The following is a 23,455-nucleotide window of genomic DNA, read 5'->3' as shown; positions in this document are numbered from 1 at the left end:
TCCATTGCTGAAGGGACTGAGGAGCCGACTGGGCTCCCCTGCCCCCGGCTCCACCGCATGTCCTGGGGGGGGCTGGGGTGGGGTAGGGTCACCCCGGGGGGGAGTCCCGGGTTCGAGTCCCGCGCCGGGCGGCTCACCTGCCTGGACCGTGCGGCGGCAGACTTTGGCTCCAGCCCCTATAAAAGGTAACGGAGGCGTGAGTCAGAGCCGCCTCCTCCTCCCCGCCCGCTCTCACTTACGTGCGGCCGGGCGGGCGGGCAGGCAGGGAGCCGCCGTCCCGCACCCGCGCACTTGCCGGAGATGAACCGCGCCGCGCTGCGGGTCTCGCTCCTATTCCCGCTTCTGCTCCTGCCCTCCTTGGGCCGTGCCGGCTCCGACCAGGAACACGGCGGCGAAGAGACCCCGCATTCCCCGGGTAAAGGTGAGCGGGGGTCCCTCGGTTCGCGGGGCTCCACGAGGCGTGGGGCACCCCGCTGCTGCCTTTGCCTTTGCACGAGGTGCCTCGGAGCTTAAGTTTAGGATCGCCGGTGCCTGAGCACCCTGATGCGTGCAGCACCCCAATACTGAGTTTGGGGTCTCTGATACATGGGGTGCCCTGATGTACAGGGTTCCCTCACTTGCTGGGCTGGGGTCCTTGATGTGTGGAGCGCACCAGTGGAAGGGGTGCTGGATTTGGGATGTCTGATGCTTTGTGGAGAGGTATCCCAAATGCCAGAGAGTTCTCCCTTTGCTTGGTTTGGGGGTGGAGGGGCTGCGGTACCTCCTGCTGCACCCGTGTTAGGGCTCCGTGTGCTCCAGTGATGAGATGCCCCTGTGGAGATGCGTCCCCCCAGCATCGCCCAGCTGCGGGCGCTGCACCCCCTAGCACGTCCCTGTCTTTGTCCCCGCTCCCGCCAACTCCCGTGCGGCTTGACTGGCCTGACCCCTGCCCAGGGGCTGGGCCCTCACTTTGTCCGCAGCCCTTTTCCCTCGCTAAGTCCCTCTCACATCAGACTGAGGGGCTCTGAGCTTCCCGAGATGGGCTACAAGTGTTGTGCACCAAGCGTTCCTGCTCGCTCCGGGGAAAGCCCGGCGGCTCCAGCCCTGCACCCGGCGCGGTGAGCGGGGGCCGGTCCCCTTTATCCTGCAGAATGTCGCCTGGGCTGCCCTGCATTCACCTTGTCCCCCCGCGGCCCACTGAGAACGAGGTCTGGCCCTGCTGCAGAGTTGGAGGGGGACTGCCTCACGGCTGCACGGCTGACGATGGGGGACAGGGGACGTGACAGAACGCAGGGCTGCAGGGTTGTGTGCCCCTCCTCCTCCCCGTGAGATGTCTTGCTGCTGTTGTGGGGGCTTTCAGAGTTACAGGTTCAGGGAAAAAGTCTTGGGTCTTTGGTCTTGGTCCCTTTTCTGATTGGAGGCTACGGCACTGCCAGTGCTCTGCAGGGATTCTGGGGAGAGTGTTGTGGATTTGCTCTTCTGGGGCTGAGTCCTGCACAGGGACGTTGTTGTCCCTGTTCATGCTCCTTGTACCCACTTTGCCCATAGGTTTGTTTCCCGGGCTCAGCCTCACGGCGTGTCCTTGGTTTCGCCTCTGGTAAGGAGTTGTCCTGACCTGCGCCAGGACAGCTGCCCTGTGGTAAGGACCAGGAATCTTTTTGCGCCAAGAGCTGCTTTTGTTATTCCAATGAATCTCTTTTCTTACCAGAGCCACTCTTACCGATCTTGCAGAGTTGAGCACTGGACAGAGATGGGGATGCAGGTGGTTCTTGCCACAGAGATTAAGTAACCCAGGCCACAGGGTGGGAGGATGTCAGGCATTCAGCATACCGGTGTGCTGCGCTGGCCAAGGGGCTAGATACTGTGTGAGTCTTGGGATGGGTGGGTGGGAGGACTGGGATGGATAAGGGGAAAGGAGGTGGCCAGGAGGTCAGTAGGGAACAGTCAAGTTAGCCCATGCTATACCAGTGTTAAGAGGCTGAAAGTCTGGATAGAATCCCATAAGAAGCAGGTCATGGCTGGAAACCTCCAAGGCTCCTGCCAGGTGCCAGGATCTGCGTGTCTCAGCACCTCTGCTGGGTGGTGAGCTGGTTCCCTCTTCCTCCAGGCTAGTGCATGAGGTAGGGCTGGTGGCTCCCTAGCCCATGGACTCAGCATGTGCTCAGGGATTTGTCAGGGTTGTTCTCTGAGAGGATTCTGGCTTGCCCAGAGACCTGAATCCCACGCTAAATGTGTTTGGGAAACAGTATCTCAGTTTCCCTGTTTCCTCTCCCTCTTATTCAGATGTGTCTTGCTCTCAGTGTCCTCTTCTTGCTCATTCCCCAATGTCCGTTTCCTCCAACTTAACCTATTTTTCTTGCTTAATACTCCTTATTCATCTCTCTCTCCAGCTCCAAGCACTGATCTGTCCTCTGGGATTTCCCCATTTTTATCCCTTTTGTTGGGATGGCCCTTTCTCCAAAGCACTCTGATTGTTTCCTGTTTCCCCCAGCACTTGCTGGAGCAGCTGGGTTTGGAAGGAGCAGTAATATGTCCTGGAGTAAAGCCTGCCCTATGGGTTCCTCCACCCAAACCCTTGCCCCTCCTGGGGGGAGCTGGCACAATCTTGGGCTCCACAGCCCAAGCAGTCCTCCACCAGGAGAACAAAGAACAATCCCTGCAGTGGCCTGTGCTGCCAGTGGCAGATTAAAGGCTGATTCCAAAGGCTTGCAGTGGGTCAGAGTTCTAAACACAAAGGGTCTTTAATGCAGCCAGGCTTGGGAGGGATCAGTGCCCCCTGGGCAGCATATGAGGTGGTGTCCTAGGCTGAAAGTACATGGTGCTGCTGCACGGGGGCGGGTCTGGATGGAGAAACCAGGGAGGCAATGGGGCTGGGATGGCACAGCCCTACCATAGAGACATTTCCTGTGGGGCTTATCAGAAGGATGCTCAGGTTATGCACCCCCGCTGCCCAGACCCTATGCCTGTGCTGTGTTTGCCACAGACTGGAGAGCTGGCTTTGGACAGTGTGAGCACAGCCCAGGTTCTGCAATCAGGTCATTGCTTTCAAGGCACATGGTGTTTGGATGTATTTTGTAGGCTGGGACCTGGATGCTGTGGCTGGTCCCTACTTTGGCACCTGCACTCTGTGCATCTCTGCATGTCCTGGTACCTCCTGGCCTGCTGTAATAACACCCCACTTACCCCCTCTTCTGGGCCATGATCTCCACTGATCCCTTCGTAGCCTGGGACAGCAAGGTGGTCCTGGTCTGGCATCTGTGAGCTGAACCCATCCCATGGGCTTTGAGCTAGGTGTGGCTGAGGATTGGGTTCCAGTGGGAAGAAGAGGCTCTGGCAGGATGCCAGCATTCCCTGCGGCTGAGCACAAGGCACAGTGTGCCCAGCTGATAAGAGAGCAGGATGGAAGAGCTAGAAGTGAGCCTGCTGTCCTGTGTGCCACACACAAGCCATCTGGCTTCTAGAGTTCAAGGTGAGCAGATAGCATGAGTGGCTGTGCTGCTGTCAGGCAGCATCCACGCTGTGAACAGCACGTGTCTCAGTGTTATCGGGTGCTCTGCAGCAGCCTCAGACTGCATAGACCCTAAATTATGAAAAAGTCAGGATGGGAGGTGCAGACCCATAGGGCAAACTGCCAGTCTCCTTCCTTATTGTTTGGCTCTGCTGAGGATTGCCTCCTGGTCTGTGCAAATGATCCTGAGTCCTTTGGGTGCACAGTCCATCCCTGTGTGCCCTTGGTGAGGTCTCCTGGGTGCAGCATCAGTGCCTTTCCATTCCTGTGGGATTCACAGCAGCCAGTGGCTGAGCTGGCTCCTCACGCTGCCAAAAGCTGCTCCTACCCTTCCTCCCGGACTGCAGGACATGCGGAGCAGCACGCTGGTAATGGCAGCGTCTGCCTGAACTCGGCGGGAATGTGTTTTTGGATGGTGTTGGATGTCAAGGAAGGAAGGGGGCTGGCACTTGCAGCAAAGCCTGTATCCCAGAATGGGAGGGCTGAGTGGGAGCAAGGAACAGCAGGAGAAAGCAAAAAGGGAGGGTGTGAAGGGGGGAAACTCGTGGGAAACTTGGCTGGATCGCGGGTCACTGGGGAAAGGCGGGTGGCAGGCAGTACTCAGGTGAACCGGCGGGCTCTGCGCGGCTGAGAACGGGGGCGTTTTTGTCTGCAAGGGCAGGCAGCTCCTGTCAGCACCCTACTGTATTCTCCTGCTGGAATCCCTGCAAGGAACTCACTTCTTGCACGTTATCTCCCGGTGCGCATATCGCATCACCAGGGCTGTATCCCCCCACGTTTTTGGGAGCGCTTTGGAGTCCCTGTCGGGGCAGTGGGTGCTCAGAGGAAAGGCAGGGCATGCAAAGAGCTGCCGAGGTGCAGCCACGTCTTTTGTGGTGAGCGGCAGCAGCTCAGCAGAAGGGAGACCTGGCATCACACAGCTTTTCGAAGGAGAAGACGTGCTCCGGCGAGAGGTGTGGGAGGCAGACTGAATTATGCAAATCGACATTTGGGCAGGGCAGTGGGTTAATGTTCACGTAAAAGGATGCGAGATTGTAAATGCCCCCAGGTGGAAGGGATAGAAGTAGCTGGTGCAGGGCTCCTCCGAGCCGTGCAGAGGCAGGGGCTGATGCTGAGAGCCTGATCCAGCGCCTCGGCTGGGCTCACCTCGGCGCTCTCCTGCAGCGCTCGGTGTGTGTGCCAAGGGGACCCAACCCTGCACAGCTGCGCTTGAGAGATGCCTGCTTGAGGGGGTGGCCTGGCCGTGCCATCACTGCACCCAGATCCAGGGGATGGAAAAACACACTTGAGGGGGCTTCAGTGGGTGGATAAGAGCTCATAGATCCTTTTGGTTTTGATGCCAAGACATCCCTGGGGAAGTCTGTTGTGTTTGGATGGGTTGAACTGGCTCCTGGGTGCAGCTACAGCCTTTGGGGAGTCCCAAACTGCCAAGGTGAGCTGGCAGGAGGCTGTGAGGAGGGTCCAGAGACCCCTCGGCTGTGGGACTAGGCATGTGCTGGGAGATGTGGGAATCTCAGGTAATTGGCACAGTGCTGACACAGCAGGGCAGGTGTCAGCACGGGGCTATTGCTCAATCTGTGATATGATGTTTGTGCTGCTTTTTGTCCAGGCAGAGTCTCTGGAGGTGAGCAAAAAGTGGGGTGTCGGGGCACGCTGTGCCAGTAGAGGCATGTGCAGTGAACCATGTGCCAGCCCTGGGATGCTGCGCCTTACCTATGCCAGGACTGCCCCAATGTGAGTGTTTCTTTGTGCAGATAGTGCCAGGAGGGGTAGGAGAGTGGGAACAGTGTTGGAGAATATATATGGTGTTTTCGAAGAAGGATCCCTCTTCTCTGGATTTTGGAAAAAGTAGCATCTGGGTAGCAGGTATCATTTGTGTGAGCAAGGTGGGCAGGATAAATGAATCTCAGCTTGCTGTAGCACAGCTGGGTGCATCCCTGGGCAGCACCATGCAAGTAGACATGGAGAGAGCACTGCAGTCTGTCCTGGGGCACACGTGTCCTGGTGCATGCAGCAGAGGCTTGCCCAGTTCCTATGCCTTTGGGAATACCAAAGAGATTCCTAAGCATTGCTCCTGAGCATCAGAAATGCAACAGAAGTGAGTCACCAGTCACACAGGATGGAGCCCCAAGATTTGTTCCCATCTTGGAAACACACAGTGCCCCTAAACACCCTCCAGTCCTTCCCAGCCTGGTTTGGCTGTGGTCATCCACTCTCCTGAGCAGCAGATGCACAAGACCCCCAGCAGCGCCCATGGCTGGATCCTCGCTGAGTGCAGGGCAGGATCCTGCTGGGCTTAGGGCCTTGTATGGGACATCTGGGCCTGGGAAAGCTTGCCTCCTCATTTCTCACCCCTGAGCTGGAATCCACTCCTATTAATAGCAATGGTGTGTCAATAACTCTTGCCAGCAGCAGGGGTGGGGGCCAGAGCAGCTCCTGCTGAGACCTTCCTACATCCTGGTGAGGCTGGCAGACAAATGGCCCCACCAGTGGACAGAGGTGATATCTGGGCACAGCTGTACCTCTTAAATGCTTCTCCATGTCATGACTGCTGTGTGAATGCCTCCCTTTGCCCCAAACCTGTCCCATCCTGGCACTCTCCACTCCTGCACTCACAGGCTGGGAAGTGCCAACTTGTCTGTAATGACAAGTTTGCTGGTAAGGAGAAATCAGAGAAGGAGCCCATTAATTACCTGTTGTGCCAGCCAGAGCAGGCACATTATACTTTTGGGCCACGTTTCCCTGATTTGGGCAAATTTAAGCCCCACATCCCTTTGCCTCAAACTGGTTGTTTAGAAGGGCTAGTGATAGCTAAGGTGTTTGGTCAGGGGCATCTGAGAAGAGGGTCTCGTGCACTTATGAGGCCAGCTCCAGTGATGTGCATTGATGTGCAGAATCCAGTCACCGCTGACAGCGCTGGAGGAGAGTGACAGTGCAAGGGCCAGACTTTTGAGAACTGGGTACTCTTAGAACCTTCCCAGGAGGGTTTTTTTCCCTCTAGATGTGCACAGTGGGCACACCACCAGCTGTGGGAACTCAGGTCCCATCTTGCCCTGCTGTGGTCACAGTGTAACCCATGCATGACACAAGAAATGCAGAGGTCCTGGCATGGGATCCCCCATCCTCCCTACTGCTTTTCCAAAGGAAAGGGTTTTACATGGTAGGACCTTATGAAGCTCTGTGTGGACATTTGAGTGGTCATATGAACTAGAATTGAGGACAGGAGCTGAGCTTTTTGCCTGGCATATTTTCCTGCGAAAGACCATCCCCACTGCAGGGGCACTTGCTGATGTAGAAAGAAACTTTTGATGTTCATTTAATTCCTCTGCTGTCAGTTCCAGGGCAGCTTTCCCAGGTGCAATGCATCTTGCTGCCTGAACTCCTCGTGCAGTGCCTTGTCTTGGGGCAGTGGGAAGTTTTGGCTGCTCTTGAGCAGCTGCGGGTACAGCTGTTCAGTAATGGAAGCCAGAATCTCTGATTTTTCTTTTTTGAGGATGACGACAAAATGTCAACCCTGGGGTTTTCCCTCTGACTGACAACTGCAAGGAACCTGGCCATGGTCCAAGGAGGCAATACCCTCTGGGAGCATGCCCTTTTCTGGGGCAGAGGGAGAAGTGGGAAAGCAAAGGCGGGGAGGGGGATGGAAGGCGGTGGGAGCCCAGAGACCTGCTGCCTGGCAGCAGTGTGTTTGCTGACAACCTTTCCCTTCCATTCATGTGGTTCTTTCTTTTCTTCTTTTTCAAGGCCACAGCCACTGGAGCTATGAAGGTAAATACACTGCAGTTATTTCTGCTTTTTTTCCTACCACACAGCAGATCCTGGAACTGAGCCAGCTGTGGTTAATTATTACAAGGTTTCTGTGCGCACTCCACGACTCACCCTTCCCTCCTGCCTGACCCTGACACAGTGCCCGTACCCAGGCATGTATGGGCTGAAGAGCCAGAGGTTGATCTGATTTCACCAGGAAGCAGCAGGTCCAATGAGGGCTTTCCCAGTCCCTTGGGTGTGGGGGATGACCCTCAGGGAAGGGCTCCTCCCTGAATGAGAGCTCCCCTGACCCTGTTCCAAGCAGGGGAAAAGGCTGCTCTCCCCAGGCTGGACTTGGAGCCCATGCTGGGACTTTGACCAGCCCAGAGATTAGCTTGTCTTCACCCCTGCCCTCTGTCACCCTCCCTCCCCATCCTGCCAGGCCCTGCCCTTTCTTCAAAACCTGGGGGGCTTCTCCACAGTATCCACGATGGCTATGACAGATACACCCTTTACTACTTACTGCACCATCACCCTGGAGTTCGGCTTAGCTGCTAACAGCCAGCTCCGTATTTACAGGGGTCCTGCGAGGGGCTGGCCTGGGGACAAGCCTGGGTTTGCACTGGCCCATGACACGCTAGAAGCAGCCCTCTGCAGTGCAAAGGGAGTTTTCTGAGGCATCAGCCATGCTTATCCCAGCTGTGGTACTGGGAAGAGGTGGCCATTTCAGCAGCCAGTCCAGCCATATCAGCTGGCCGTTTGCCACAGAGCCCAAGAGCCCTGTGGTACCTTGCTCAAGAAACTCTGGGGGTGATACCTGCCAGAGCCCAGGCTGTGCAAGTCAGCCAGTGTGTGATGAGCTGCAAGGCAGCAGCTCCTCAGCTTGCCAAGTCCACTTGTAAATGATCTTCTTGCACTCTTCCTAAACACCCCAAAAATAGACTTTCCTGGCAGCTCACCATGCTCTGAGACCTTTCCTGATACAGCTGCATTCAGTCACATGTTGGCGTAAAGCTGCTCCCAAACTAACTTCATGGAAGCTAAACTTATGTGCATGGCTACTTCCCTGGCCAGTGCAAGCCCCCTTCCCCAACACCCACAAACCTTCTTTCTGGAGGTCTCCTTACCCTGGGGATCCCACTGACAGTCCCTCCCTTCCTTCTCATACCAGACCTGAAGCACTGGAGTACAGACTACTTGGACTGTGGTGGCACCAAGCAGTCACCCATCAATGTTGACACAGCTCAGGCCATCTTCAGCCCTGACCTGCGGCCGATCCAGATCTCTGGCTACAGCCTGCCTGCCAGCGAGCAGCTCAAGCTGAAGAACAATGGGCACACAGGTGGGGGCAGAGGCAACTGCAAGGACTGGAGCACAAGGAGAGGATGCTCAGGCTCTCCCAGCATGACTGGGCTTCTCTGATACCTTTTCCCTGGGCTCTGGGAAGTAAATTGTCTTGCAGGCTGCCACCCTGTTGGTTTCTAGGCCAAAAGGGAAGCAGCAGACTGTAGAAATTTTACATGTCCATTAATTTTCCTGGGCAAGGTAAGAAGCCCCAGGATGTCCAGAGCCTTTGGGAGATGGCTCCAGAAATTTGTTAACTTCACATTTTCTTTAAAAAGCGAATGATATTTCTGATGTGGATTTTCAGCCACTGGTTCCTCCCCTGCATTTCACTTTCAAAGGATTCATCAGTCTATGGATGTGGCTTAGATTTTAAGCTACTTACACCTTTTAGGGCACAATATTGACCACCTTACTTTGTCTGTACTTAAGGATTCTATCTCAAATCTTAAGAAATTTTCAAAGTTTTTTTGTTTTCCCTTCTCCAATACTAGAATGGTTTTTGTAAACAACTTTTTGGACATTACTTATTCATGTTATTTTAGTAGCAGCCTTGGTATTCCAGATATGGAGGAAAACCACATCTTTCCACAGCTGAGGGTGGTTGCACCTGGTTATTACCAGCTTTTTCTTGGAGGAGGTAGAATGTTTCGTGCACACTGATGTCTGCCAGTCCCTGAGCTAAGAAAGAGTTATGGAGAAGGGGACTTAAGAACTTGTTGATGGTGTGATAAGGCACTTCCTTGCCCTGGTGGCCAATGAGATGGAGCTGACCTGTGTATACAGAAAACTTGACAGGTCAGGCTTGCTGTGTATGGTCAGATCAGCGGTGTGCTGCATGCACAGAACCCTATACTGTGGCCTCCTGCCCTAATGTGCCTGCAGAGTTAAACTAGTTGAGCTCAGTAGTTGCTATTTTAGACACCCTGGCATCTGGTGTTGCTTGGTGTTTAGAAAAGCAGTGAGAGCATTTTCATTGGGGAGAGGGGAAGTATGTTGTCACAAGGCTTTTAAGACGCGTTTTTTATTGTGGCAACCACTGGTCTGCTTTATGAAAACTATAAATAAATAAAAAGTTGCAAGCTCAGTAAGATATTTGTACAGTTACTCATTTTGGTAACAAAGTGTATATGTTATATAAGCTTTTTTTGAAGGCCTGAAAATTATTCAGATAGTTAGGAGAAAGAAAACAATGGTTTACCTACACAAAATAAGTGTAAAAACAGATAAATTCATAGGGAGGGAACAGTTTCTCACTTCCTGTATTTGAGTTTTCTATCTCTGAACCCAGTGGCAAGGAACTTGAGATGGCCAATGACTCATCACAGCCCTGTTACGTGGTTAATCCCTAATCTGTGCCCTATCAGTGATATTACAAAGGGACACCCCATTTAAAAAATGAAAAAGGAAAAAGGAAAAGACCTTACATTAAAAATTAGGAAAAGGTGCTTAAAAGGATAAAACGGCCTTTCTCAGGGTCCAGGGACACTCCTGATATTTTTGCCACATGTCCAGGTAACTCAGTTTTCTTCCTCTGCCACATTGCTGCATAAGTCCAAAATATCTGGACAAACCCCACTAAAGTAAAGAAAAAACAAAGTATGAATTTATGATATCCAAAGAGGCAAAACTTTTAGCTCTAAGTACTTTCAAAATATTTAATGCTTCTGTGCCCTAGCTCCAGTGCTGTCATACACTTGCAAGCTGCTTTACTTGAAAGGTCCCAGCTTACCAAGAATTGCAGCTCTCTGTCCCCTTGCCCTGCTCTCATAGATATTCACCATTCTGCCAGTATTTTTCTCTATGAATTTTGTTCACGGTCTCTTTATATTATTCTCACTTACTGAATAAATTGTTGGATAACATTTGGCTTGGAGCTGGCCCCAGGAGTCTTTGTGGAAGGGCTCTTCACTTTCCAGCATTTTCATAGCAGCTATTTTTGAAGCTGACATATTTACTGCAGTATCCTGCAACCTTCAGTCAGAAGTTGAACCCTGCCACATTGGCAGGCTTGCCCACAGCCTCATGACAGATGGAAAGCAAGGTTTTCTGTTATGACCAGTTTCTGGAAGCCCAGAGTGACTGTTTCACTTGAGACTCCTCCTTTGTGTACCTGTGGAATGGATTGGGCTTTCTGTTGCATTACTGACCTCTTCCTTCTGCCTGTGCAGTTGTCCTTGAGCTGCCTGACTCCCTGGCCCTCACTGGTGGCTATGCCCAGCAGTACCGAGCTGCACAGCTGCACCTGCACTGGGGCTCCCCATCAGGACCCGGCTCGGAGCACACCATCAATGGCCATCGCTTTGCTGCCGAGGTGAGGAGCCCTCATGGTGCTGGATGCATCTTTTCTCTCATGGTGCTGGGCGGGGAAGGCACTGGAATGCCGTCATACTCCTTGCCCATGGCTCTGGTTGTCACTGGATGCAGGCTGTAACTCCTGACCAGGATCCTGGGCAGCTCTGCAGCAGTGGGGTTCAGTATAGCAGGCCACACTTTGGTGCTGAGCCAGACTCATGCAGAAGCCTGGTCCTGGGCTGATAGAGCAGGAGCTATGGCAGTCCCCAGGCTGTGGAAGCCAGCTTTTCTAGAGACTGTGAGCCTGCTTTGGGAGCTACAGGGACTGTTTACTCTGTACACACTGTCCTCTTGCTCTGCCGGCTCCCATCTGGTTTTATTCCTCCTTCTCTAGCTGCTGTCCTCAAACTGAGCCTGGCCCTGCAGTATTAGCCCCTGTTATGCAGGACAGAGTGCCAATTTGCTGTTTCTGAGCAGGGAAGTTCCTGCAGGCAGATCTTCATGCTGGCTGCTTTGCAGCAGCAGATTTCCTTGAACCCACCAGCATTTTCCCTCCCCTGCAGTGGTACTCATCACACCTGCATGACTCTCACAGCCCTTGTGACAGCAGGCTGTAGCCCTGTGGGAGTGAGCATCTCCCAGTGGTGTCCATCGAGCACTGGGATTCTGTTTTTCCCTTCCAGATCCATGTGGTCCACTACAATACCAAGTATGACAGCTTTACAGAGGCAATGGTTCACCCAGATGGCCTGGCTGTACTGGGAGCCTTTCTGGAGGTGAGTTTCATGGATCAGCGGGGGGAGGATGAGACTGGTGTGGGCAGAATCAGACACAGTTTTGGGGATTGACAGAGGTGCAAATGTACTTTGGAAGAAGGGGAGAGAAAGGACAGATCAGCCTTGATAAGAATGAAGGGGTCATTGGGATAGGGAGCCTCTCTCAAAGAGCAGTACCTCCCTGCTGCTATCACTGTCTTGTCTCCCTTTGGCCCCCAGCCTTGCTGTTACCTTGGGATCTCTGTGTTGCAGGTTGGGCATGGGGAGAACCAATACTACCATGAAATACTTAAGCATCTGTTTGAAATCCAAGAAGTAGGTAAGGCCCTGTCCTGCCTCATGCTCTGTGTCAAGGGCTGCAGCCCAGCAGAGAAACCAGCTGCTCAGCAGAGCAAAGCTGCAGCACACGCAGTGCCAGACTGTCCATGATCTTCATGCTGTTGTCCTCCAAGGCATTTGTACCAGTTTCACTCCCATCATGTTTCCTCTCCCAGGACAAGAAACCTCGGTGCCTGGATTCAACATTGCAGGTCTGCTGCCTGCCAACCTGAAATTCTACTTCCACTACAATGGCTCTCTGACCACCCCTCCCTGCTACCAGACAGTCAAATGGACAATCTTCAACCAGACCATGCTGCTCTCTCATCACCAGGTCTGTCAGAGCTCTGCATTGGGTCTTTCCCAGTTTCTCCCCGTAAGCTGGTGTAGGTGCCCTGTGCCAGTGCTCCGCAGCTCATCTGCTCCCAAAAGTGGGATGCCATTCCCACATATGTTATATGCCATCCTGCTCACACTGTTCTCCTTCCAGATGTCAATGCTGGTTTCAACCCTGAGAAGCCCTAATGACGAGATTTTGCAGAACAACTACCGGCCAGTGCAGAACCTGCATGGGCGACGGGTACTGGCAAGCTTCCAGGCCACTCCTCCAGTGAAACACATTCCTGGTAAGGAGTGAGTGAGTGTGCTCAGGCTGCTCCCAGCAGCCGGGATGCAGTGATGGGGGCAGCAGCAGGAGTAAGTGCTTTGAGTATCTTACAGAAACACAGCATCTCCATGGGTTAGACCTGCCCTGCAAGTGACATGTGGCAGCACTGGTCTTAGGGTCCTGCTGTCTCCCATTTCTTCACTTCCTCCACCCTGCCTGGGGAAGACTGGTTTATAGAAACTTATTTTATCTTTAGTCTTGCAGATGTAATAGTAGCAGGACTAGGGGATGTGTGCTGAAGAGCAAAGAGGCAGGTCCTAGTACTCCAGCTAGCTACATCAATCCCAAATGCAACAGATAAATTCAGTAGGAGCTGCCAGAGCTACGAGATTGCAGTGAACACCCCTCCCCCAAATCCTTCAGGACAGGCAGTGCTGGGTACCTCTCCAGAAGGCTATGCTCTGCCAGCAGGGCCTCATGGCCATCCTGGCCAGGCACACAGTCCCCTGCTTGAGGGGTCCCTGAATGCCCACCTTTTATTTCTCCTTGAAGGTCTTTCTTGCATTGGTGATTTCCAGGCATGAGTAGAAATCACTACTAATCATCAGGTGTGACTATTGCTCTGCATCACTGAATTTTGGCCATTGCTCCTCCCTGAGGTCACTGGGGGTTTTCTGTTCAACATCCTGCTCTTTTTCTGTTCTGATGGCATTTCCTACACCTTCTGTGAAAATGACTAATAGGAACAGCACAGGGTTGGTCCCAGGCCTCTGGGCAATGCCTCAATAACCACACAATGTAGTGCAAGGTACTTCCCTCACCGTTCCACTTGCAGCCTGCGTGCTAATGGCTCTAGGCTTTTAATCACTGAGGTCTTCAGCCCGGCTAGCAGTTTCCCATGTGGCACTGCATCAAATGCTTCACTGAAGCTGGAAGAGATAAAATCTACCACATTTTCTTTGTCTAGAATATCACTTATCACAGAAGGATATCGGGTTAGGCTGGCATGCTCTATCTTTGGTAAACCTCTTAGATACTTTATCATATTTTCCATTTACCTCCAAGCTTTTCTTTTACTACTTTCTTGCAGAAGCTCTGGGGGGAGCCTCTGCACTGGGGCAGCACTGTGGCAAGGGGGGAGATGCCCAGCTCTACTTTTTTTTTTTTTCATTATTTGCTATTTCTATACAAAAATCACCACTGTAACAAAACCACAAAGGTCGTGTTCCAGAAGTGCCAGGAGAATGTCCTTGTACTCTTGGATGAGGTTACTGGTCCCCTGCTTTGTGTACGCAGGATTGTTGGGGGTTCCTCCCCACATCAATGCTAGCAGCCTGCTTTAGCCCTTGGGGCTGCTGAGCACTAAGGTGGAATGCTGTGGGGTCTTGTTTTGCTTGCAGATGTACCTTCTGTGCCCATGCTTGTTGATCTTTTTGCCAGCCACCCCAGCTCGGGATAACCACTCCTGTCCCCAGCTGCAGGGTGGAGGTGGCAGCTTTCCTGCAGCAGCCGTATAGCTGGATGGAGCCCATAGATAGTGCCACTCTGTGCACCATACCTGAGCCATGTACAGATGATAATGCAGCTCTTTAAAAGCCATGCTTTCATGCTGGGCAAACATTTGTCTAGCACAGCTCCCTCCCACCACGTAGGGCCACCAAGCCATCCCCATGCCAGGTGCCCTACCTGCAGTGCGTGGCTACCTTCTCCCTGGGAGCTGCTGACCATCTCACTGCAGGCAACTGTACCCATGGCTGCTGCCTGCTGGGCTCTGCCCAGGTGCTTCTCTGGGGTCTCCTGTGGGGTCCAGTGCGGTTATGGGGTGCTGCAGTGCTCAGTACCTTGCCTACTTCCTTGGCTGTAGCAACAACAGTGGGGGGAGTTTCTGAATTGGCTCAGTGAGGCTCAGGTGCAGGCTGTGGTTCAGGGATCCTTTTTTCTCCCTTTTTCTCATGCTTCTGGCACAGTGTCAGTACTTCCTGCAGCAAGATCCTGTGAACTGCTGGGGATGTGGCAGGCAGCTCTGCCCTGCTCATGGGAGTCTTGTGGGCAGCCCTATTTTGGAAGTGGAGCCCAAAGGCCTGCAGGCTTGAGACTTAGCTCCCCAAATACTTCAAAGACAACCCCCTGACTGCATTGTCTTTCTTTACAGGCAGTGGTGCTTCAGCAACAGCAGGTAGGTGAGGGGCTGGCACAAATCAGGGGAAGGTGGGCAGGGGGTGTACCTGCCTGGGAACTGGGGTCTTGCGCAAGCCATGCGTTGAGTTGGGGGCAGGCAGCCACAGTGAGTTTGTAGGGCTGCTCTAGCACCCACACTGCTGGTTCAATCCTCCGGCCTTTCTCTCCTTTTCAGAAGGACACTCCAGCTCATTTCATGCAGGTAAGCGCGCTCAGCCAAGGCTGTGTCCCCTCTGCCTGTGGGCTACCAGCCTGCTCCTTGCCTCCTCTTACTCAGCCACCCCCAGTGTAACATACCTGTGCTTGGCTTGCAGGAGATGTGCTGGCTGTGCTCTTCGGGGTGCTCTTTGCTGTCACAGCACTGGCCTTCCTGCTGTACATCTATAAGCACCGCAGCCAGAATGCACGGTGAGCAATTGGGAGACATGGGAGGAATTGCCCGGCAGCAGGATGAGTCCAGGGCACAGAAGAGGGTTTAATGACGATTTCAGGCAACAAGACCTCCTGCCTGGTCTAACAGTCCCCCTTTCTGTCCCCACCAGGCTGGACTCGCCGACCAAATCCAAGGTCATCTACACGGCAGCCAGCACTGAGAACACTGCGTAAACTCCACACCTCCGTGGCAGTCCCAGCCCCGCTGGCTCAGCCTGTCACCCCACCTCCTCTCACTCCCACCCCAGGTCAAGGAAGACCAGTGCTCCAGCATGCCTTGGCTGCATGGGCTGTCCACATGGACTGTTTATCTGGGGTGCAGCATTTGGCCCCAATAGATATTTTTGGTATAAAAATGGTAAAAATTAAAAAAAAAAGTAAAATCCTCCCATGGTACCATCTCTCTCTGCTGCCTTTGTGGGAAGCTGTGGGGCAGGAAAGAACACCGTGGTTCAGCTGGAACCACAATGGAGAGGGGTGGGCAGGGACCCCTTCCCAACCGGCAAAGACAGCATCAGCCTCTGTGCACCAGGCAGAGCTCCAGAGTAAGCAGCACAAGGCTTCTTCTACAGCCCAGCCCTGCCCTTCGTCACTCTGGGACTTCTTCCTCCTCTTATTTGTGCAAAGCATTGGAAAAACATAGCTGTGGCTTGGTAAGGCTGAAAAAAGGCAGAGCTGAAGGTGGCAGAGCCACCACTTGCTTGCTGGCCAGCCCCCACCCAGACCACCTCTGGCTTTATCATACCTAGATTAGCCACGAAAACCCTAAATCGGTGGCTACTTCCCACCTTTCATGATGGCTCCTGTGGAACTGGAGCCGAGTCCCAGGGAGCTTTATGGCCATGACAAAACTGAAATAAACTGGCCCTGTCTGGGAGAGGAGAGGATCCACCCCAAAGCTGTAAAATTAGAGCTCAGCCACTGTTAGGATGGACAGAGCAGGAGCAAGGCCTGCAGGCAAATGGGGTCTGCAACTGCCAGACCAGCCTGCTCCAGTCACAGCAGCACAACCCATTGTTACCACTGCTTGTACCCTCCCCACAAGGGCAGCGCTGCTGGCCACACAGAACCCTGCTTGTCTGTGGTACTTAATTTTATTGGTATAAAAGCCCACTGTGGATAAAACTGCCTTTTCAGCCCGATGGCAGTTTCTCCCTCCCAGCCCTGTGGCACAGAACCAGGGCTGGTACCCGCCTGAAAATCCCCAAGAACAGGAGAGGGCAATGATCCATTGGAATGGTCCCTTGAACCCCCTCCCAAATCTGTGCCGGCAACAGCTGTGGCATTGCATCTCCTCCCAAGCCCTCCACCATCCTCCATGCCCACTGGGTCCTTTGGATACTGTCTTCTTCCCTCTCCTCCTCCCATCCTGCATGGTGTCAGTACCCACAGGTCCCCCAGCACCATCCTGCTGTACATGGATGCCAGCTCAGCCCTACCAGGGCTGTGGCTCCTGGGGCAGCAGGTCTGGGCAGGGAGGTGGAGAAAAGAGCACTACAGCAGTCAGCCACGACCCAGGGCACGGCAGCACTTTGCAAAGCCCCTTCCTCCACCCTGCAGTGAGGAGGCAATGCAGCCCCCTGCCGTGGCATGGGGGGAAGCACATCTGTGGCAGCGGGGGGAGAAGCGAAGTTTCTTTGGGCTCAAGCCTCCGGCAGTCACAGGCAGGCTAACTGGGGCTGAGCTCACAGCAGGGCCAGCAAAGTTGGGTCCCCCAAAACTGAGGTGTTTTATGGAGACTCCCAAAGGGGCGTTGGAGTGAGCCAGTCTCAGCCACGCTGGTTGGCTGGCTGCCACAGATGGACCCCAGTGCCTGCCCCACCAGGGCTGGCCAGGGTCCCCCAGTCCAGGAGAAAAGATATTGCAAAGAAGGTGATGCCCGATCCTGCCGCCAGGATGGGAGGGGAGGGGAGGGGTGGCTGGGGATAGGAACATCCTGCAGGGCCTCAGGATCCTGGCTGGGGGCTTGCTCCGCTCCGTAAACCTGCAGGAACCAAGAAGAGAAGCAGTGAATTTTCACCAAACTCTACCCCACTTCTCCCAGAGAGGCAACAACCTGAGCGTGGTCTCAAAAACCACCTGCTCCTCTGCTCTAGGAGACAAGGGGATGATACCCTTGCTCGAGCTATCAGAACAACCTCTCAGCATCCCAGCACCAGTCCTGGTACCCCATGAGACCCAAAGCGTCGCCCACCCCTTTCTGGAGCAGCACTTACAAAGCAGGAAGCGCCGCAGGTTCTGCGCAGATCCACCCGAGAGTAGGTAAGCCCAGGTAGCAGCAGCAGCCATCAGCAGGTAGGAGGGCACCAGGCTGCCCACGTACAGGGGGTTGCAAAATGACTGCAGAGAGAGGCACAAGAAGAGAAGGGTGAGCAGGCAGGAGACGACAGGGACAGGATGTGTGGCAGGGTCATCACCTCAGAGAATGGAGTGGGACAGGCAGCAGCAACTCCAGGATTTGGTTTGTGAAGGGCCAGCTCCTCTGCTAGCGCCAAAGGCTATTTCCTTCCAGCACAGGGACCAGTACCCTGAATACAGGTCCCAGCACAGAGCCCTGTTCCCAGTTACTCACCAACCCCGAAACAGTGAGATGCATGATAACGACTGCTGTGATCTCCCACCAGCGCCGGTGCTCACAGCCATGAAAGAAGAGGATTCCCCAGAAGGTGTGAAGGAAAATCAGCACCATGGTCATAAAAGCTGCAGGGAGAAGCAGAGGTGTCACCAGGGAATCACCCACTTGACCTAGCCTGCAGACTTGGGGAAGAGATGGAGAGGATCAGTAAAGGGGGAGGCGGGGTGTAGAGAAACAGCTTGGCTGGACTGGGAGGTGCTGGGTCAGACTCTACATGTGGGAGACATGGAAAGAAGAGCAGGGAGGGTCACAGGGAACATCAAGAAGGGTTTGCCACAGAGATATGTGACAGGGGATTATAAGGGTCCCAGACAGGTGAGGGTGCAGCATGGACAAGGCAATGTAAGAGGGGAAAACTACAGCACCTCATCTGCTGCCTCTGAGGTGGGGCAGAGATGTGAGCGAAGGGTGCCAGTTACTCACCTGAGGTCAGGAAATACAGCTGTGAATCCCCATGGATGCCCACAGTGCCAGGCCCTAACGCATCTGCCAGGAGATTGATCATGGAGAAGGCGCCACTCATGAGACCAAAGCCCACGCCAGCCACTGCCGGGACGGGAACACTGTTAAGCTCTGAACCTTCCACGGGTCACCCCACACACCTGTGAGTGAGCTTTGGCATGAGAAATCTCCTTTTGCTCCCAGCACCATGCTCAGCCCTGCCCAACCTCCCCCCTGCCCCATGGTCAAGGTGCTCTACTCTGCACAGCACTCACCATATGCCATTTGCTGAATGGAAATGGGGGAGCAGCCGTCCTCACTGAGGGCCACCAGCCCCTCAATGGCCTTCCTGTGGAGTGAGAGCACAATGGATCCCAGCACAGCCAAACCACCTCCCAAGGCATTGTGCATGTGCACTCTGCACCATGCCACCTTCCCTGCAACACCTCGAACAACACCCACCACGGAGATTGTGACTGTACCACCAGACAAACCAGGCATGTGAAAATCATGTGAGGCCACATAGAAAGATTTTCCAGAGAGGAATGTGGGTGCCAGCCAGCGCAGCAGAGCAGGGCTGGTGTGAGCAGGACGTTGAGTGTAAGACAAGCAGCACCCCCGCATGGAAAGCAGCCCCACTGCAGGCGTGGGAGGCTGTACCTGATCTCCACACTTAAAAGAACATGTTGACTAACAATGGAGGAGGTGCAGGAAGAGCTCAAAGAGTTAGGACAATTCAATGGGGAGAGAAACTGTGAGAGGAGAGGCTTCATAATTTGTGCCAACTAGAGGTGTGACAGGTAAGGAGGATGCCAGGCAGGTCCTCAGCCTAGGGAGGACAGCAGTGCTTGGGACCGGAGATCCACAAGGCACAGGAAACACAGTGGTTTTATGTCAGAGGCTGCTCCATGGAGGTCTGCTACCCTCTGCCTGCCTGCCTCCAGCAGTGCCCTGCCGCAGGGAGCGTGTCGACACGGCTCCCCTCCAGAATTCTCCCAGGAAGACCGGGAAGTATGAAGGACACCTCCCTGTGCCTGCCTGCCCTGTCCCAGCACAGTGTCTGTCCACCCACAGGACAGGGTGCAGCACATGCTCCCCTGGCAGCAAAAACCCCTGCGCCCCAAGACAATGGAATCAGGAAGGCTGGAAGTTGCCCAGGCTGCTCTGAGACTGTGACCTGGCCTGGTCAGGGCACCAGATCCTTCAGATCTTCAGGCTGCTCTGCCCCACCACCTGAGACCCACTAAGGTCAACACACCAAAACAGGTGCCACCCATGTGCTCAGGGTAAGCACTGAGGCAGCTTCCTGCCACAATTGACACTGCCCCCAGTCCAGCAGCTCACAGGTGAAATCTGGCACCACCACAGCTGGGAAGACCATCCAGCAGCACTGGCACAGTGGGGGAGATGCCATTACCTGAGGAGCTTGTAGTAAAGGAAGCGGAAGGCCTCCTGCAGCAGCACAGAGAACATCACCCCAAAAATCAGGAGCCCCTTCTGCAGCCGCTCATCCTGGGGGTCGCTGGCTTTCACTGCGATAAACCAGATGAGGGATGAGAGCAGCAGTGACACCAGCCAGAAGAAAGCCCTGTAAGAGACAGAGCTTGCTGGCACCGGTGCTGTGCCAGAGCCCCTGCCGCGCTGGGACTGGCACTGGCAGCTGTGCCCCAGCCTTGCACACTCTCCAACCAGCACCAGTGCCATTCTGGTACCAATGCTGGGCAGGTGGTACCTCTATGGGTCTCATTACTGTGCTGTGCATGCACATCTGCCCCACTGGTTACCAGAACTGGCACCAGTGCCCCTGTTGTGCCCACATCAGTACCAGCACCTGTGCCAGGGTCATATCCATAGCAGTACCACTTCCACTACCACATCCTTCTGGAGCCACAGTGGTACTGGTACCAGTTTCCCAGCTGCACAGACACACCAGTACCATTGCCAACCCTCCACTGGCACTGTAGGAGTTCTTGTGTCTAGGATGTGCTGTGACAGTAACAGAAGCAATACTGGTGCTCCTCTCATGCAAGCAACAGCACCAGCACGGGCACTGGTGACTCCAGTGAGCCCACAACAGCACCAGCACGGGCACTGGTGACTCCAGTGAGCCCACAACAGCACCAGCACGGGCACTGGTGTGCCTGCTGCAGCCACGACGGTGCCTTAGCCAGTACCAGTCACATGCCTATCACACCCCTGATGCCACCACCACCCTGTCACACCCATACTGGTACCAGCACTCCTGTCACGCCCATACTGGTACCAGCACCATCATCGGTACCAGCACCCCTGTCTCGATTACAGTGATCGTATCGAGGCGCTGCGACCAGCAGCCCATTACATCCGAACCAGCACCAACAGCAGAATCAGTGCCCCCACCACGATGGTTCTGGCAGCAGCACCGTGGCCGGTCACGGCGCCCCGCCACGCCCACACCGCTCCCGGAGCCATCCTGGTCCCACAGCACGGCCGCACCAGAGCCCCCATCGCTGACTGACCCGGCGATGAGGATGATGATGCGGAGCGGGTCGCGGGCGATGGTGAAGATGAAGAGGCCGAAGGCGGGCCCGAAGGCGATAAAGGTGCACCCGAAGAAGACGGCGAGCGTCATTTCGGCGGGAGCGGGGACACGGGACCGGGGTCGGACCCGGAGCTCGGACCGGACGGGCCCCGCGGCCCCTTCCCCCTCCGCCGCCCTTCCGGGGCCGATGACGCCAGGCGTGCGCGCGCCGCCGGCGGCGGAAGCGGCGTCCCGGGGCGGGCCCGGCCCGTCACTCCGGGCGGGGCGGGGTGCGGGAAGGCCCGGGCGGAGCGCCCCGGCACCGGCGCGGCTCCCCGGGAAGGGGTCGCGGCACCAGGCTGGCGGAGCTCAGGAAGCGTCTGGGGAACGCTCTCCGGCGCACGGTGTGACCCCGGGGAGCCTGTGCAGGAGCAGGAGCTGGTCTCGATGATCCCGTGGGTCCCTCCCAGCTCGGCACGTCCCGTGACCCTGTGGGGACGCGGCCCAGGGGAGCTTGTCCTCGTCCCCACGGCCACCCCGAGAGCGGGGCCTGCGCGGGCCCCCAGCAGCAGGGGCTGGGCGAGGCGTGCAGGCTGCCCCACCCGCAGTGGCTGTGTGCTCCCTCCGCTTGGGACCGCCAGTCCAACCCCATTTCTACGGGGTTGACACCGAAAGGCTCTTCAGTGCGCTTCCTGCTTACAGACATCCACTCCCCAAGACGCAGCCTTTCTGCCTGCAGGAGACTTTGGACAGGGGCACTGCCTGTAAAGTCCTGCTGAACCGGCAGAAACACTGCACCCATGCCAGTCTTGGCACACATGCAGCAAGGTCAGAGGAGGCTTTTGAGGGGTCTGGAAAGGCTGTTGTTACATCATGGAAAAACAGGCCCTCTTTGTAAGAGGCGGAGCACTCCAACGTGGAGTACAGAGGGCTTTCCTGAAACAGGGAAATCCCAGGGGAGCAGTGAGATGTAGGTCCTGGCATATCCCCACCAGTTCATGGGCTTGCCCTCGCAGCCAGCAAGTTGGTAGCTGGAAGCAGGAATCACAGGATCTTTTCCACTTGTTCCAGGGACATGACTGGTACTTGGCTTGATTGCCAGGGTTTACGATGCCAAGTCGTGCCCCAGCACAAGGGATCCCAGAGGAGGAGAGAGGGGAATAGTTTTGTCCCTGCTTAAAGATTTCATAACTGCAAAACAGCCCAGAATCAGCCCACCTGGCCCAGAGGAAGTCACGTCTCACTCTGTAAGCCAGGGACATCCACTTACAACCCCTGTGTTACAGTTACAGCCCCAGGGGTTCTGCCTGCTTGGCCAAGAGAGCCTCTGGGAGCTTGCTCCTGGGTGAGGACGGCCAGGACCCACTGAAGGATGGAGACGAAGGCTGGGGCTTGCCAGCTGGGAGATGCGGCTCTGGTGGCTGCAGCGTCAGGGAAGATGGGTCACAGCAGGAGGTGTCACCAGGGACATCAGCAGGCTGCCCCAGCCCACCACACCTGGATTCTGGTGACCAGTGAGTGTGCATGCAGAGGAATGCTGGACTAGATAGGGATGGGGGCAGTGCCCAGGGCGTTTCTAAGGAGAAGAAACACAAGTGCCTCAGGGCAGGACAGGACAGGCCACAGAACTGTGCTTGGGGCTGGAAGAGAAGCTTAGGGTTCTTAATGGTGGCAGGTGCTCAGAGAGGCTTTGGGGACATCCTGGGTGTCCCCAGCCCCCTGCTGCCTCCCACCCAGACCTGATAAGTTCTCTTTCCATCCACCAGGCCTTGGCTCCAAGAGTTGTGTTCTTCCTGGGTCTGCTGACCATCCAGCCCAGACTGCAGCACTATGACCGGGCCAATGTGGACACAGCCAGACGGATGAAAGAGTGTGAGGAATATCTGCATCATGAGATGATTTGGCTGCTGCAGGTGATAGAGGGGAAGAGGGGCACCATGGAAGCCCCACTCCTTTCTGCAGTGCAGCAACAGTGGCTGTTTTAAGGTGCTGTATCAGCCCTTGTCCTGGTCACTGTGAGCTGCTGGCTGGACAAAGGAAGCATGCCTCTGCCAGCTGCAGGGAGCAGGAGAGCCCCAGCAGCAAGAAGGAGGACGATGGCTAGAAGAAGTTCAAAGGTGCCCACAATGGTATTGTGATCACCCCATCCATGACCAATGGAAACATTCAAGCTAAGGCTGGATGGGGCTGTGAGTAACATGATTTAGTTGAGCGTGCCCCTCCTCATTGTGGCAGTGATCTTTAGCGATCCCTTCTGACCCTAGCTATTATGTGATTCTAAAGCAGGACCTGCCCAGCACTTGAAGCATGGACCAGCGTGATAGAATCAAGACCAGTAATTTTATCATCTTCTGAGGTAATACTATGAAGTTTACTAAAATTATGTTCCTGCCCAATCTACAAAGACTATAAACATCAACATATGGAAGACATCCTGCAACAAAGGCGTAACAGAACCCTGATAACAAGTGTTTTTTAATTTATTTTCTTTTGCTCTGAAAGGCAATAAACCTTGTCACCAACAACTGCTAAACCAATGCAATGAATTGTCTCCAAGAGTCCCTTTCTACCTGTAACCCTGTTGTAGGCCTATGCTGCAGCAGAGATGCTCCAGGACTGCTCCCAGATCCCCTGAGCCAGTGGAGCAGAGGCCACATGTCCCCCTGTACTGCACACTCCACTCTCACAGCCCCAA

General features: G+C 54.8%; 2 protein-coding genes and 1 long non-coding RNA gene across 6 annotated transcripts; 2 read left to right on the top strand and 1 right to left on the bottom strand.

The window, feature by feature from the left end:
- Positions 1 to 223: 223 nt before the first annotated feature.
- LOC100226207 (carbonic anhydrase 9) lies at positions 224 to 15,580 on the top strand. 2 transcript variants are annotated; one of them, XM_030258014.3, is made up of 12 exons: positions 224 to 421; positions 7,232 to 7,255; positions 8,406 to 8,576; positions 10,750 to 10,892; positions 11,557 to 11,649; positions 11,902 to 11,968; positions 12,144 to 12,301; positions 12,458 to 12,593; positions 14,727 to 14,750; positions 14,928 to 14,954; positions 15,067 to 15,160; positions 15,295 to 15,580. In XM_030258014.3, the coding sequence occupies exons 1-12, from the start codon at positions 301 to 303 to the stop codon at positions 15,356 to 15,358; spliced, it is 1,122 nt and encodes a 373-aa protein (XP_030113874.1). In that variant the 5' UTR covers positions 224 to 300; the 3' UTR covers positions 15,359 to 15,580. The 2 variants fall into 2 exon arrangements, with proteins under 2 accessions (XP_030113874.1, XP_072778129.1); XM_072922028.1 differs by lacking the exon at positions 224 to 421 and adding an exon at positions 3,552 to 3,855.
- Positions 15,581 to 16,259: 679 nt separating this feature from the next.
- On the bottom strand, positions 16,260 to 20,998 carry LOC115491017 (gamma-secretase subunit Aph-1b). The gene is made up of 7 exons (XM_030258015.4): positions 20,759 to 20,998; positions 19,678 to 19,848; positions 18,536 to 18,609; positions 18,243 to 18,365; positions 17,757 to 17,884; positions 17,401 to 17,524; positions 16,260 to 17,168 (listed from the first exon to the last, which is right to left on the bottom strand). Exons 1-7 carry the CDS (start codon positions 20,869 to 20,871, stop codon positions 17,131 to 17,133), a joined length of 771 nt encoding a protein of 256 aa, XP_030113875.1. The 5' UTR covers positions 20,872 to 20,998; the 3' UTR covers positions 16,260 to 17,130.
- On the top strand, positions 20,997 to 23,302 carry LOC115491018 (uncharacterized). Of its 3 annotated transcripts, XR_003956977.4 has the most exons (3): positions 20,999 to 21,588; positions 22,047 to 22,274; positions 22,527 to 23,302. It is a non-coding gene; the product is annotated as an uncharacterized lncRNA (long non-coding RNA). The 3 variants fall into 3 exon arrangements; XR_012052885.1 differs by lacking the exon at positions 22,047 to 22,274 and having other exon boundaries at positions 20,997 to 21,588; XR_003956976.4 differs by having other exon boundaries at positions 20,997 to 22,274.
- Positions 23,303 to 23,455: the final 153 nt, after the last annotated feature.

This window comes from Taeniopygia guttata, chromosome Z (assembly GCF_048771995.1).
Source record: "Taeniopygia guttata chromosome Z, bTaeGut7.mat, whole genome shotgun sequence".
NCBI lineage: Eukaryota > Metazoa > Chordata > Aves > Passeriformes > Estrildidae > Taeniopygia > Taeniopygia guttata.
Note: the sequence above shows the minus strand (reverse complement) of the source record. Positions and strands in the feature narration are given on the sequence as shown.